Below are 15,179 nucleotides of genomic sequence, written 5' to 3' on the forward strand. Positions count from 1 at the left end.
ACCCATTATTTATTATTTTATAGGCTTAATACCTTTTTAATAGCCTTTATTTAATACCCTGAACTCCACTTGTCTCTAAGAAAAACAGAAGACATTAGAAAAAAGAAAAACAGAAGACGTAATATAAATCAGTTTCTAAAAACCTTTGTTTTAACTCCTTTGACAGCAATAATCCAACCTGACTCCCCTATCTGTGCAGAGCATTGCCCTTGCCTTGACAAGGACGGAATGATGGTAGAGTAGTACCATGGTTAAACAAACAAGCTCCAAGTCATATTGCCTGACTTTCACCCGAATGACCTCTGCCAGTTGACCATTCCGTCTCAGTTCTTCATTCGTGAAGTGGGGATAACAGTAGCTACTTTATAGAGTGTGAAGATTAAAGAGATAATAATGGTACACAGTAAATACTTGTTAACCTCTTTTATTCCCTTCATGTCAACAAATACTTCAGTATCTAGTCTGTGCTAGAGGCTCCTAGGTTGAGAGATAGATACACAAAAGTTAATGCAGTTGGGGGCACCTGAGTGTCCGACTTCAGCGCAGGTCATGATCTCACGGTTTGGGAGTTTGACTCTGGTGTCAGCACAAAGCACGCTTTGGATCCTCCCCCCGCCCCCTTCCCTCTGCACCTCCTCCACTCACACTCTCTCTCTGTCAAAACTAAAATTAAAACAAATGTTGCAAAGGGGCCCCTGTCCTGGTGGAGATGAGCAATGGAGCCAAACCAGCAACCTGAATTTCAATCTCAAGGTATCTACCCTGCCATGAAACACTTTTGGGGGAGCTTCTTGGAATTTTAGGCCCCACATGATCAGTGATAACTGAGGTAGATGATCAATAAGGAATTAAGTAGATATTTTTAAGAGGGCACTTGGCCTATCTTCCAGTCTCTTCATATGGGTTTTCTCTTTACATTGTTTTAGATTTCTTTTTTAATGCTTATTTATTTTTGAGAGAGAAAGAGAACACGAGCAGGGGAGGGGCAGAGAAAGAGGGAGACAGAATCCAAAGCAGGCTCAGGCTCTGAGCTGTCAGCACAGAGCCAGACGCAGGGTTCGAACCCATCAACAGTGAGATCATGACCTGAGCCAAAGTTGCCCACTTAACTGATTCACCCAGGTGCCCCAGACAGTGTCTTGAGATTTTTAATAATATTCTGAGGGAAGGGAATGAAAAAAAAATAAGCAAAATAATGTACAGCCCATTATTTAAGATTTTATTTTCTTAAGTAAACTCTACAACCCATTGTGGGGCTTGAATTTACAACCCCGAGATAGAGTTACACACTCTACTGAGCGAGGCAGCCAGGCATCTGTCCTCCTTCCCCCCAACCCCACCAGTATCATTTTTTTTTAATTCCCTTTTCCTAAGTTTGTTTATCTTGAGAGAGAGCAGGAGCAAGGGAGGGGCAGAGAGAGAGAGAGAGAGAGAGAGGATCCCAAGGTGGCTTCATGCTGTCAGCACAGAGCCCGACACAGGGCTCAAATCCACGACATGAGATCATGACCTGAGCTGAAATCAAGAGTCGCTGCTTGACTGTCTGAGTCACCCTGGCACCCCATTAAAAGTGATACACTTTTTTACACTTAAATTGGTTTTCTACATGGAAAAGATACAAAAATAATAGTTTAAGGTCAATTTTAAATCTAAAAGTGAAATGCAAAATTAAAACTTTAATTTTGAAAAATGTGCATAGGAAAGGGAGAGATTTCTTAAAACCTAAAAATTAAAAGATTAAGATTAAATACAGCTACATTTTTTAAAGAAAAATAAGGATAAAGCCCCATAGCCTCTATGTTAAAGAATAATTACAGCATATCACAAATCTCTAAAATTTTTACATCTTTAGACATTTTAAATAAGCAGTGATTTGATAGTTCAGTGGTCTTCTGGAGGCTTTCGTGTTTATTTTTTGGAAGAAAGAAGAAAAAGCCCAGACATATTTGTTTATTCCTCTGTCTCCGACTCCATCCCTTCCCCTACTCTCTATAAAGAGAGGACATTTCCCCAAGAGGACCAAAACACCTGGAAAATTGAACAACACATTAAAAATACGTACCCTTAAATTAGCTTTAATTTTAAGAAAAGGAAACAGTGAATACAATTTTAAATAAAAATGGATCGATGCACCCTGTGATCAGGCAGTTCTGCCTGGAGCAAGAGCGCCTTATCCATACGGGCAAGTTCTGTGCGTCACAGGCTTGGCAAGTTCTGTGCCTCACAGGCTTGGCCAGCCAAGCTGAGCTTTGGAGGCCGGGGAGGCCGTGCCCAGGGTCCAACCACTGCTGCGGAGCAGGAAGAGCTGTGAGCCTGGGGGCTGCTAGCCTCCTCCCTAGGGGTGGGACAAGACACTTCACCTGGAGGCAGCTGAGGATTTGAACAAGACCTCTGGTGGACACGGGCCTCCAGAGAACCAGGCCAGCATCTGTGTCCAGCTCTTGCAGCGGGATGTCCCTGGGCCTAGGTCAGAACCAGGTAGTAGCCATCTGGATTCTGCACTGAAAGCAGCGAAAAGGGCACCTCTGGGATGAGGCACGCCAACAGCCACTTCTGCTCCAAAACCAAGCAGCCTGCAGCACATCTGTCACACACAAGTGTTCTTCCTACCCCAACTGGAATCCACCTCTTGAGCAAGCCTCCCTCCCTCTGTAGTGTAGGAGGGATAGAGAGCAGGCATCTGAATAATCAGAAGCCAGCTGGTCAGAGGTGCTCTGCACCAGGTGATGTCTGGCAAGCATCTTCTGCCTTCTAGGACGGTGGGTGTGGGGCAGAAGAGGGCGGGGCCTTACCTTACCCTTTAATAAATTCCCTGACATAGAAACTGGGACATTTTTTCCCTTGTGAAAATGCATTTATCCAGTCCCATTTTTTCCTGAGCGGTAAACAGCTGTCTTGTAGTTACATGAATCTGTCCCTTGGACATAAAGGTGGCCTTCAGATGTTTACCAGTTGATTGGGACATAGCACACACCCTACCCCATCCCCAGCATACACACACCTTCAGGGAATCTTTTAATCTAATTTAGGAGATAATATAAACCCAATCTTACCCTTTCTAGAGCCTGTCAGACACACTCCTCTCCCTCTAAAACTCCTACCTTTTTTCACCACAGCCACAAAGTATGATTCATCCTTAAGATTCTGAACCACCTACAAGGGAGAAGGGGTCACTAAGACAATTCTGTTCTTAGAGGCAAACAGAATAAGCCAGGACAGGGAAACTGGGCCTGAGGTGGGAGAGTGTTCAAGGCCCTTGTGGGGCCTGGCAGAAAACCAGAGCTACTTTACCTGGTCACCGAGGAGAATGAGGAGGCCCCCCGGGCCCTGGTGGAAGAGGCGGTGGATCTGATTGGCTGGGAGGGCCAAGAGCTCAGCCAGTTTCCCCTTCAGCTCTACAACACTGAGTTCATCTAGAGAGATCTCTTGATAAAAGCCTGGGGGTGTGGGCAGCACAGGGCAGGGATCAGTTGGGGTCTGAGGTAGGAGGAAGGAGAGGGCAAAGTGACAGCCTCATTAGGGGGCTGGGGGAGGAAGGCATAAGGAAGGCAAGAAAAAGCGTATAAATCCACTTATTCCTCAGCTTTGGGAAAGTCTCAGGCTGAGGGGAGCCTTCAATTTAAAAAGGAGGGGGTGCCCGAGTGGCTTAGTTGGTTGAGCGTCCGACTTTGGCTCAGGTCATGATCTCATGGTTTGTGCGTTCAAGCCCCAAATTGGGCTCTGCTGAGATCTCAGAGCCTAGAGCCTGCTTCAGATTCTGTGTCTCCTTTTCTGCCCCTCCCCCTCTGGCGCTCTGTGTGTGTGTGTCTCTCTCCCTCTCAAAAATAAGTAACATAAAAAAAATTTTTTTAAAGGGGGAGGGAGACCTACATATGAATGAAACCCAAATACAATAACAAGATCATAATGTTCTAACCCCACACACTAACAATGACAAAATCAGATGGGGTTGGGAATTAGAACGTGGAGAAATAAACCCAGGAGACATTATGGAAGGAGAGAACTAATCTGGTCATGAAGACAGGAATGCCAAGGAGGGCATCTTGGGTCCCAGGAGTGATGAAGCATCGCCCTCTCCCCAGGCCAGAAGAGGTTTCATGTAGCCACACCTGAATTTCTTGCCTTCTGGAGAGAGGTCAGAACCTCACCTGAGTCAGGGTTCTTAGGAACCTCGTTCTCTTGCCTAGAGGCCTCCTGAGCCACATACAAAGTCAGCCGGTGACGGATGGGCCTGGGCCAGGAAAACAGTGTACGTATCAGCACCTCATACCTAAAGTAACAGGCCCCTCCCTGGGGGGACCCCACCACCTCCCAGGTTTCCAGGGAGGGAGGTCACCAAACGTTTCCTAGGCATTTAATGAATGCTGGACCCTGAGAGGAGAGAAGATGAGAAAAATCCATCTCTGTCCTCAGAAATTGACTGATGCAGATGGGATGGCGACAGAAAAAGGAAGTCCCAGGAGCCTAACTTTTTAGCCCATCCCTACCAGTCTTCCTCTGTGACCTCAGGTAGGTAGGTCACTGTCTTTGGGCCTGAGTATCTTCCTCTGTAAAAAGAGGGTGTGGGACTAAGTGGTCTTTAGGGACCTTCCAGCTTGAACAGTCCATGAGACACAACCACAAGCTGAACTTGGTAAATGCCACTACAGAGGGAAAGAGATCCTGGTTGGCAGGGCCCAGCACCTGGCTCTAAGAGTATTGAAAAGGCGGATCCCATCGGCAGCCCCGCATATCTGGATAAGGTCCCGGCGGGTAAGCTTCAGCAGATCAGTGCCTGCAGAGTCAGACAGGGCCAGATTGAGAGAAGAGTCCCAGGATCAGGGATGGCAAGGGACACAGTCCAACATTAGTCTACAAATAGCCCTAGTATGTTCAGACATGGGGGTCAAACTTGGATTCAAATCCCAGTTCTGCTACTTGCTTGTTAGCTATGTGTCTTTGGGCAAGTTATTTAACCTCTCTGAGCCCTCTCCTCATAGGTAGTTTATAAATTATATGGGATAATACATGGGAAGAGACCCTAGCAGACATAGTGCCTGGCAACTCTTAGTCCTAACTAAAAGTTAGCTGAAGAGCACACAGCAAGCCAGGACCATAGGCAGCCTCCCTGCCTGAGTGTCCTGCCCCCAGGCCCCCACAGGTATGGTCCCTGCCAGACGCCAGCCTCACCAGTGAAATTGGCCAGCATCCGGCAGTAGCTGGAGAACCGGTGCCGGTGCAGCCACTGCTGTGTCTCTAGGATGGAGGCTCCAGGGTTCAGATCCTGAGGCATAAAGAGGGCCGTCCGGGTATCACCGTGGACCCATGAACTTGAGAGCAAGGGGCAGGAGAAACACAGCCCTTGCCCTTGGGGACCCCGGTCTGAAAGCCTAGGCTGGCTCATCCTGTGCGTGGCAAGAGCCCAGTCCTATCAGGAAGTTTTGCCATCTGTGGCCATACAGCCTCTGTCCACCAGGGGGCAGAGCCACCCTATTCTGGAGAGTGCGCTAAAGCTCTGGGAAGGGTTTGAGAGAGAGGTTGGGGGACTGGAAAGCGAAGACGCACCTCAGCGGAGCTGCCCCCCAAGGTGTCCAAGGCGAACGGCGGCGAGGAGCAGGGCCTGTGGGGGAGCAGAGGGACAGCAGTGCAGCCCGTCCCCAGCCCCACCCACCCTTCCCTGGCGTGCAGAGCTTGCTGGCGTTACCCCAAAGGGCACAGAGCTGAGCCTCTTCCCTCAGCTGCGCCCTCAATCCTGCCCCTCCCCGGATGCCCGGGCTGAGGAGCCCTTCTCTGCACGCTCGCCCCAAAGGGCCGAGAGGTGCCCATCCCGCCTCACCTCTCCGGGGACAGGAGCTTGCAGGAGTGGGGAGAGGTCAGGGCAAGAGGGCTGAGAGGCGGGTGGGGCCCTGCGCTGGGATCCGGCCACGGTGAACACTGCGGGCCAAACAAGCAGCAAGGTGCAGCTCATACATTCCGAGGGCGCTGGTGGCTGCTCCCTCACCCCTGCCGGTTGAGAGCTGACCAGAGGCCTGCCCGGGGCCAGACTCGGTCCCTGCCCGAGGAGTCCCCGACGGGTAGACCAGATTCCACTCAGAGGAAGAGCGTGAACTAGCCTGCCGGTGTGGCTGGGGGAGCTGGGGAAGGCTTCCAGGAGCCGAGGCAGGGGGGGAAGTGCTCCAGGCGGAGGGGGCAGAAGTGAGGTGGGGCGATGGCGAGTGCTGGGGAGGCAGCCTGGAAGAAGCTAAGCGCCTGGGTCTTGAACAACAAAGGTGCAGCGTGTCCTTGCAGAAAACAGGTGGAATCCCTGGGGGACGGGATGATCCTGGAGCAGCCACCGCCCTCAGGCCTCAAGGTCCCCGTGTGTACAGTGAGGATCCTTCCTCCCCATCCACGTTCCTACCCCCACCGCCGGAGCACACACCTCCAGGAAGACCGTAGTCTCACTGGCAGCCTGATACTTGTCTCTCTCGTGCAGGGGCTGTTTCTCAATCTTCTCCCGGTCGGTTTTCAGTTTCCGGTCAGCTCCTTTGGGCTACGGGAGAGTGACAAGGGAAGCGCAGAGCACCGCCCCCTTTACCCGCCCACTTCCCGTTGCGGATGGGGCTCTTAGAAAGAGATCAAGCCCCATCCCTCTGTCGGACGGAGAGGGGAACTGCTAGCTTAGGGGACGCCGCAAAGCAGGACTGGCACCCACACAGCCAGGCAGGCAGGGTGACAGCCCCGAGAGGGAGGGGGCAGAAACCTGCCTGTACCTTGAACACCTTGATGAGGCAGCCAGCGGAGTGCAGGTGCTCAGGCGGCAGCTCCTTGTCACTGGGCTTGAAAGTGTCAATCTGGAGGCGGAAGGGGACACCTTTCTCCCCACCTTTTTTCCGAGGAGTGAACTCGGTGCTGATGCAGTGAACCTGAGGCGAAGAAGCAAAGAGAAAGCAAGGTGATCAGAGGTGCCACCCAATTCAAGAAAGCCCACCTAACACCTGTTACCTGCCTGTCACCTGTCAGCCTCTTCTACTAGAAAGTCCTTTATCTGAAATTCAAATTTGACTGAATGTCCTGTATTTTACTTGCTAACTCTAACAGCCTACTCCAGGAAGCCTTCCTGGCTTGCACCGTACACAGGCCGCAGCCTCTGTGTTCTGCCTGATACCAGGATTCCAAGGGCAAGCAGGGTCTTCCCCTCTGTTCACCCCTACTGCCCATGATAGCCCTCCCACACAGCAACTTGCCATCCCCAACCAGAGTTTATTTCGTGTGTGTGTGTGTGTGTGTGTGTGTGTATTTATTTTTGAGAGAGAGACAGAGAGAGTGAGTGCAAGTGGGGAGGGACACAGAGAGAGGGAGGCACAGAATCCAAAGCAGGCTCCAGGCTCTGAGCTGTCAGCACAGAGCCCAATGTGGGGCTCGAACCCAGAAACCATGAGATTATGACCTGAGTCAAAGTCAGACGCTTAACTGACTGAGCCACTCAGGCACCCCCCAGAGTTTATTTCTTAAAGCATAACTTTATTAGGTTCTTTCCCTTGTTCAAAATCCTTCAGTAGCTCGCCGTGGTTATGGGTTGAGAAGCAAAGTTCCTAACCCTCACATTTGAACACCTGAAAGAGTCAAGTCAAGCCTTTCTGCATGGCTGCTGTCTCTCACCCATCGAACACACTGCCCCACCTAGCCAACCTAATCATGACGCCCAACACGCTTGCATAGTTCTCCCTATAATCTTCTACCTGGAAAGCTCTGCCCGCTCACATATAAGCCAAGAGGTCTCATTACAGGGTAGAGTTGCCAGTTAAAATACAGATGCCCAGTTAAATTTGAATTTCAGATAAACAACAGGTAAATTTTTTTATGGTATAAATATGTCCCAAATATTTCATGGGACATTCTTCTACTAAAACGTTCTTGGGACGCCTGGGTGGCTCAGTAGGTTAAGCGTCCAACATCAGCTCAGGTCATGATCTCGCAGTTTGTGAGTTTGAGCCCCGCATCAGGCTCTGTGCTGACAGCTCAGAGCCTGGAACCTGCTTCAGATTCTGTGTGTGTGTCTCTCTCTCTGCCCCTGCCCTGCTCATGCTCTGTCCCTCTCAAGAATAAACATTAAAAAAAAAAAAGTCCTTTATCTGAAATTCAAATTTAACTGAGTGTCCTGTATTTTATTTGCTAACTCTAACAGCCTACTCCAGGAAGCCTTCCTGGCTTGCACCACACACAGGCTGCAGCCTCTGTGTTCTGCCCGATACCAGGATTCCAAGCGCAAGCGGGGTCTTCCCCGTTCACCCCCACTGCCCATTATAGCCCTCCCACAATCCTGCGAAGAACAGTTAAAGGGTCTAACTTTATAGGCACGGAAATGAAGGCTCCCAGAGATCATGTGACCTGAGGAAGGCCACATGAGGGAGTGGTGGGAGAGAAATTGTGCCACATCTGCCTGACTTCCCAGTCCAGGTGCTGAGACCATAGCGAGCACTCAAAAAAGTGACATACAGGTGACTTTTGACAGTATTGTTGGATTGTAAAGGGAATCTATTCAAGACAATGTAGAGAACACCGCAGTGGTGTAAAGAAGGGTACAGGCAACCCCCCCGCACCGCCTCTCAGAGGCAGACTGTTAACGGGCAAGGATTGTTTCTTCCTCTCCTCTGGGCAAGAAAAAAGGAAAAAGAAAAACAACTTGTGTTTACACACACATGTTTTTATTTTTATAAAATGGAATTCAAACCTTAAATAGAAGTTTGTCTTCTACATTCTCTTTCCTTCTAGGAAAGCCAGTTTCTCTTGTTATTACACATCATTTTACTGGCTACGTAATTTCCATTGTAAGCCTGCACTAACATTTATGTAAAAATCAATCCTCTTCCTAAAAAAATCAATTATCTTCCAATGGGCAATTAAGATCTTTTAATAGGAGAAAGAGTGGTTTTCTAGGAAGAGCCGGTCAATATATCTTCGTGTACTTATTGAACACTGCTATAGGATAAGTTTTTGAAATGGAACAGCTGGGTAAAAGTGTAGAAACATAAGATTTAATAAATTTTGCCCAAGTGCCACTCTCCCCACAGAATGAGTGCACTAATTAAGTCTGCCAGTCATACACATACATAAACATTTAAATTAGCATTTTCTTTTTTATATAATTTTATTCTTTTAAGTTCATTTTGAGAGAGCGAGAGAGAGCACAGGTGAGTGGGAGAGAGGCAGAGAGAAGTGGAGAGAGAGAATCCCAAACAGGCTCTGTGCTGGCAGCACACGGGCCTCCGACCCACAAGCTGTGTGAGATCATGACCTGAGCCGAAATCAACAGTCAGATGCTTAACCTACTGACCCACCCAGGCGCCCCTAATTAGCATTTTCTGAAGTTCTGTCTACATGTATTGGCAATTTGTATCCTTGTGTGAATTGTCTGCTTGTAACCCTTTGCCTATTTTGCTAGTGAACCTTCATCTCTTTTTTTCTTATTGATATATGAGAACTTTTTATCTATTGAGGATATAACACATTATATGTAATTTATGGCAACTATGGTTCTCACTTCTCCTTTTAATTTTCCCTCTGTATTGCAGACCATTACTTTTTATGAAGCTAAATTCTATCCTGAGTTCTGTAGCTTCTTCCATTGCTTTAAGGTTTCACAAGGCTTTTCCTGTGGTAAGAGTCCATACACAGGGGCGCCTGGGTGGCTTAGTCGGTTAAGCATCCGACTTTCGCTTAGGTCATGATCTCACGGTTCGTGGGTTCGGGCCCCGCGTCGGGCTCTGTGCTGACTGCCAGCTCAGAGCCTGGAGCCTGTTTCAATCTGTGACTCCCTCTCTCTCTGACCCCCTCCTGCTCACGCTGTCTCTCTCTCTCTCTCCTAGAAATAAATAAAACATTTAAAAAAAAAAAAAAAGAGTCCATACACAGTCAGGCATATTTATCCTCCGGGTGCTTTCTGGAAGTGGCCTCTTAGTGTTCCCTCACCCCCACCCAAACTCACCTTCCTTTCCCACCTCGGCTGCTGCCGCTCCCATCTGACCTCGGGACTCACCTGCAGGAAGAGGGAGGTCCTCTTGGTCGGGTCCCAATGAAACTCCACCGTGTTGAGTTGTGAGGGCAGCACTTGGGGTTCTATCACCCCCACGGACAGTGGCACATCTGCAGGCACCGGGTGGCAGACAAGGAGCAAGCCTCAGCCATCCCCGTCCACAAAGCCTTCCAAGCCAGAAAGCGGCCCCGAAGGGTCCCCCGTCCGTCCCCATTCACCGATGTCCAGGATGCGGTCCCCGGGCCGGCTCCACCTCCACCCGTCCAGCTGCTGCTGCTCCATGTACTGCAGGCGCCGGTCGTGGAAAACCACCCGCACCACGCTCTGTGAGCACAGGCAGGCACAGCTCACAAGTCAGGGGGTGCCTGGGCATCTGGGGACCAGTTCCCACAGCTGGGGTAGGCTACCCATCCCAACCTCAGCCCCACCTTGCGTCCCAGCCTTGGGGCTCATAAGCACTGAGATCACCGGGTCTGTGTCCAGATGCCCCCCTCCCTGCCACTCTCAAACTGTGAGACCACGGAAGTAATCCAGAGACCCTGAGCCTGAGTTTCCTTATCTGTAAAATGGGTGAGTTACTCCCTTTCCGCTCTTCGTCACTCTGTTTATTTTCTTGCAGCACTTTTCAATTTGCAGTTGGTAAATGAGTTTGTAATTGCATATAGTTTGTGTGCTTACATGCTCCTCTCAGTAGAATGCAAGCCCCTGAGGAAGGGATCTACATTTGTCTCTTTACTGTTGAATCTCTAGCTCCTAGAACAGTTTCTGGCAATGAATGGGGGCTAAATATACACTTTTTTTTTTTGAGAGAGAGAGAAGCATGCATGCATGTGAATAATGCTATGTAAATATATTTCTAAATCCCGGATCTGCTACTTTGTGCCCTTGAAAAAATAGTTAACCTCTCTGTGCCTCTTTCCTCAACAAGTCCTGCCCACCAATGTGCTGCTGCGAAGGTAAAATTAAAAGGTGGACTTGAAAGGGCTCTGCTTGACAGTGACATCACAATGATGACATTGGCTTCCTGCCCAGATGGACAGTCATACCCAACCCTTGCCCATTCTGGGTGGGGAATGCACCTACCTTCAACAGCCGGGCCCACTGGGTACTATCACCCGGCTTGGGGTGGCAGAGCATCTGCACCTCGTAGGACTGGCCTGGGAGAGATCGAGGGGATGCGTGAGCCCCATCTCTGCCAGGCAGAGATGGCTCCTGCCATTCCCGTCTCGCATTGGCCCGGTCTCCAGAGCTTACTGCCCCACGGGGCCCTTCCCTTCCCCGGGCCCAGCGTACCCTGGTTCAGGTAGGTGAGGGTCTCTTCCTGCTGCTTCACTGCTGGCGAGGTGGCTGCGCAGAGCACATACTGGAAGGCTGGGCCGGGAGGCTCCGAGCTGGGGATGCTGTGCAGCTCTTCCTGCTTCAGGTAGGGCAAGGGCAGGGACTCCCTGCCAGGGAGAGGAGAGCCCCACGGATTTCTGCCCTGCCCATCCCCCACTCCCCTATGGGGACTTGACTCTCCTGCTATATCCTCCCGGGAGCCAAAGGTTCTGCAGCAAGCACCCCAGCAGCAGCCAGGGCCCAGAGTCCCCCATTCAACTCCTCTGGCTTCTGGGAAATCTAAGGTACCCATTTCAGATACTACCAAACATCTACAAAAATCTGCCATCGGGGCGTCTGGGTGGCTCAGTCGGTTAAGCATCCAACTCTTGATTTCAGCTCAGGTCATGATCTCACAGCTCATGGGATTAAACCCAGAGTTGGCTTTGTGCTGGCAGAACCTGCTTGGGATTCCCTCTCTCTCTCTCTGCTCTTCCCCTGCTCATGCCCTAATGTTTAAAAAAAAAAAAAAATCTGCCATCACTTACTTGTTTGCAGTCTCAGACTTGTCTGATACCAAGTAAATGCCCTGAGAGGGTGGGTGGCCAGGGTGTTTTGAGATGTCCCAGGACCCACTCAACACCAGATGTCCCAGGATCCACGTCTCCACCCCCAAAGGAGCCCAAGAGCAGGACACCCATCCCCCTTGGCTTGACACAGATGGCCCTACCTGTCACTGCAGCTCAGACCAGGGCCTTCCTTGGAAGCTGGGGGGAAGGATTCAGGCCCTTACCTGAGCAAGCCACTTGGAGGCCCGGGGTACAGTTCCCCAGGACTGGGCCACAGGTGCTCTGGCTGGTTGTGCCAAAATAGCATCTTGGAAAGGGAGCAGGGCCAGCTGTGTGACCGAGACCTCAACACCGGGCTGGGTGGGTCCCACCGGACTGTCCACCTTTATACACACAAGCAAACCCACAAAAGGGTGGGGCAGGGCTGGGAGCCTCTTACTGGCTGAGCACCAAGGGCTCTAGGAAACATGGGAGCTTTCAGGCAGCCCAAGCTGGGGGCAATCGAGAAATGGTCTGCCCAGGGCTCAAAGGGGAGATGGTGGCCCAGCCAAACAACGCCTCAGGGATGGATGTCCACGCCCCACTGTCTCCCAAGAGGCTTGGGGGCCATGAGGGGCCCCTGCAACCTCAAGATTGGTCCCAGATCCATAAAACATGTAGAGTCCTGGAGACTTGTGGGCCCGGACCCATCACACAACCCCGTGAGAGGAGTCTGACCACTCGAGGGGTCAGGAGAAGCGGACACACAGCATCGTGTGGACCTACAAAGGGCCTTTATCCCCAGTGCACACCCCCTCCTACCCTACTCTCCCCCTCACACACACACACACACACACACACACACACACACACACACACACACAGCTGCAGCAATGGCAGGACACCTGTCCTTTTGCTGGGGGCTGCCTGGCTAGCCGACTGCAGTTTACAGAACATAGTCCAGCTTGCTGTGGAAACAACTCGGGTGGCGCTAGGAGGGAGAGCCTGTATGTGGGGAGGCAGGGGGTGTGCCTGGGAGTGCGCCCTCCCAGCGCAGTAGAAGGAAAGGAGTCCCAGTCAAGCTGGTGGCTTGCCCTCCTCTGCCCTGGGGGCATGGGGCGGACTATGTTTATGGACAAATAAGGTCTGCCTGGGGGACAGCTTCCTTCCCCACGCTCAGTCCCTGTTGTCACTGTACACAGGCCCCTGTGCCCACCCCCCACTACTGTGTTTCGTATACACAGATGACGGCTTTGCAAAGAGCAGAGATGGCACTCTAAAGATGTGGCCTGACCTCATGTGACTCTAGCTATCCAGGTTTTGTGATTCTGGGGGGCCTACCTGAGAGAGAGAGAAAAGCAAAGAGTCCCCCCTCCAACACCAGGCAGGGCGCTTCCACACGTGCTTTCTCCTCCCATGAAGCCAGACAAAAATGGAAGTGGAGAGAAAAGGGGGTGGGAACATTTCCTGCCAACAGGGACCAAAGAAGCCTGGGTCCCCAAGATCCCCATGACAAGATCCCCAAGACTTTGAGAACCCATCCATTGCCCAAAGTTGGGTTCAAGACCAGAGTCCCCACAAAACCCAAGGTTGGACAGAGCAGGATTCCAGGAAGGCCAGGGGAAGAAGAACAGGAGGGGACCCAGGCAGGCTTGGCTCTGGCCTGAGCAGATCAGGGTGTAGGGGTGACGGTGGGGGGAGGGCAGAGGACATGAGCAGGTGGGTGGAGGCTTGTTATAGGGGCGGAGGTAGAGAAGGTAGAGGCTGGTGTGGGCCCCTTTCCAGGATGCCGTGAGGAACCGGTAAGGGGAGCCGGACTCCCATCCCAGGACCCAGTTCCCTGCCACTCAGCTTCTACCTCCAAAGCCGCCTGTATCCTGGCCCTTCCCCCCTGAGGCTGCCTCTCCCCAGCTCTCTTGGCTACTCCCTGCTTCCACCCATCTCAGAGTGTGCTCTGTCCCCATCCAGATGGTGCTGGGTGTATTCCTGGTTTTCCTTGGCTCTCCCTCTAAGGAAAAGAGCGGGACTTGCGGAAGATGGAGGCTGGCCAGTCACAACCCCCACCTCACTCTCACTGTGCCCCCTGAGCCAGCACAGCACAGGATCAGAATAGTCCATCCTTGGGCCCAGAGAGTACTGAAGAATCTTCTGGTCCAGGTCCCCTGCTCTGAGAGGAGTCTCATGCCCTGGCCAGGGCACTGTAGGTACTTTACCTTCCTGAACCCCCTTTCCTCCTTAGTAAAGTAGGGACAAGGTCTCCCTCCCATTACGGGGGGTAGTGAGGACTGAAAGGAATTCTATGCAGTTGAATCTCAATCCAGAGTTTAATCTTCATGAGTCCCCGTTAGGGTGGTGGCAGACACCACCAAGGACCCTCAGTTGTCCCCACCAGAGCCCAGTCCTGGAAGGTACATGCATAACTGGCCCAGAAAGTTCCCCACATACAGATAATTTCAGGGACAATTTTTGGGAGAGACTTTTTTTTTTTAATTTTTTTTAATGTTTTATTTATTTCTAGGAGAGAGAGAGACAGCGTGAGCAGGGGAGGGTCAGAGAGAGAGGGAGTCACAGATTGAAACAGGCTCCAGGCTCTGAGCCGGCAGTCAGCACAGAGCCCGACGTGGGGCTCGAACCCACGAACCGCGAGATCATGACCTAAGCGAAAGTCGGATGCTTAACCGACTAAGCCACCCAGGCGCCCCGTGAGACTTTTTTTTTAATGGATTCCCCCCACCCCCACCCCAAATGCTCTGTCATTTTGTAGCCCATGATTTAACCCAATCCTAACAGTGCTCCTTGGGTTCCCTAAACCACGGAAGTAACTTCTTATCTGTAAAAAATTCCTGAAAAATAACAATTCAGTGTCCTCCTCTGACCAAAATGTTCTGTTCTGTTTTGTTTTCTATCCCCAGGCAACATTCCAACCTGGAGGATTGGAGAGTTAGGTCTACCCCTCCCTCAAAGAAAGAGGGGCTGGGAGAAGTGTTCCTCATTCATTCATTCATTCATTCAACAAAATATTATTGCGTACCTACAAGGTAAGAGGTTCTCTCTCTCTCTCTCTCTCCCTCCCTCACACTAGTGTGTGGGGCCTCCAGCAGGGTATGTAGGTGGGTGGAATCCTGCCCTACCCCAGGGCTCAGGCACCCCCTGCTTCCCCCACATTGGTGGGCAAAAGTTCTGGGTACTGAGTTACTGGCAAAAGGATTTTAAAAAGGAACATGGCAATCCCTGTGTGGTGTGTGTGCCTGTGTGCACCCCACCCCAGGGATGGCCCCACCTCCCTACTCGTCTCTGCCTCCTCTGGGTGCACAGCTCTG

General features: G+C 51.1%; 1 protein-coding gene across 1 annotated transcript; it reads right to left on the bottom strand.

Moving 5' to 3' along the window:
• Positions 1-2,376: 2,376 nt before the first annotated feature.
• LOC144244091 (transcription factor CP2-like protein 1) lies at positions 2,377-12,187 on the bottom strand. Its single transcript, XM_077779317.1, has 15 exons — positions 12,105-12,187; positions 11,288-11,439; positions 11,078-11,151; positions 10,213-10,318; positions 9,998-10,104; positions 6,732-6,884; positions 6,401-6,511; positions 5,816-5,913; positions 5,545-5,599; positions 5,170-5,263; positions 4,684-4,774; positions 4,149-4,231; positions 3,292-3,437; positions 3,102-3,153; positions 2,377-2,501 (listed from the first exon to the last, which is right to left on the bottom strand). The coding sequence occupies exons 1-15, from the start codon at positions 12,185-12,187 to the stop codon at positions 2,464-2,466; spliced, it is 1,443 nt and encodes a 480-aa protein (XP_077635443.1). The 3' UTR covers positions 2,377-2,463.
• Between the last annotated feature and the right edge of the window lie 2,992 nt (positions 12,188-15,179).

The sequence above is a fragment of the Crocuta crocuta genome, unplaced genomic scaffold, assembly GCF_008692635.1.
Source record: "Crocuta crocuta isolate KB4526 unplaced genomic scaffold, BGI_CrCroc_1.0 scaffold68, whole genome shotgun sequence".
NCBI classification, from domain to species: domain Eukaryota; kingdom Metazoa; phylum Chordata; class Mammalia; order Carnivora; family Hyaenidae; genus Crocuta; species Crocuta crocuta.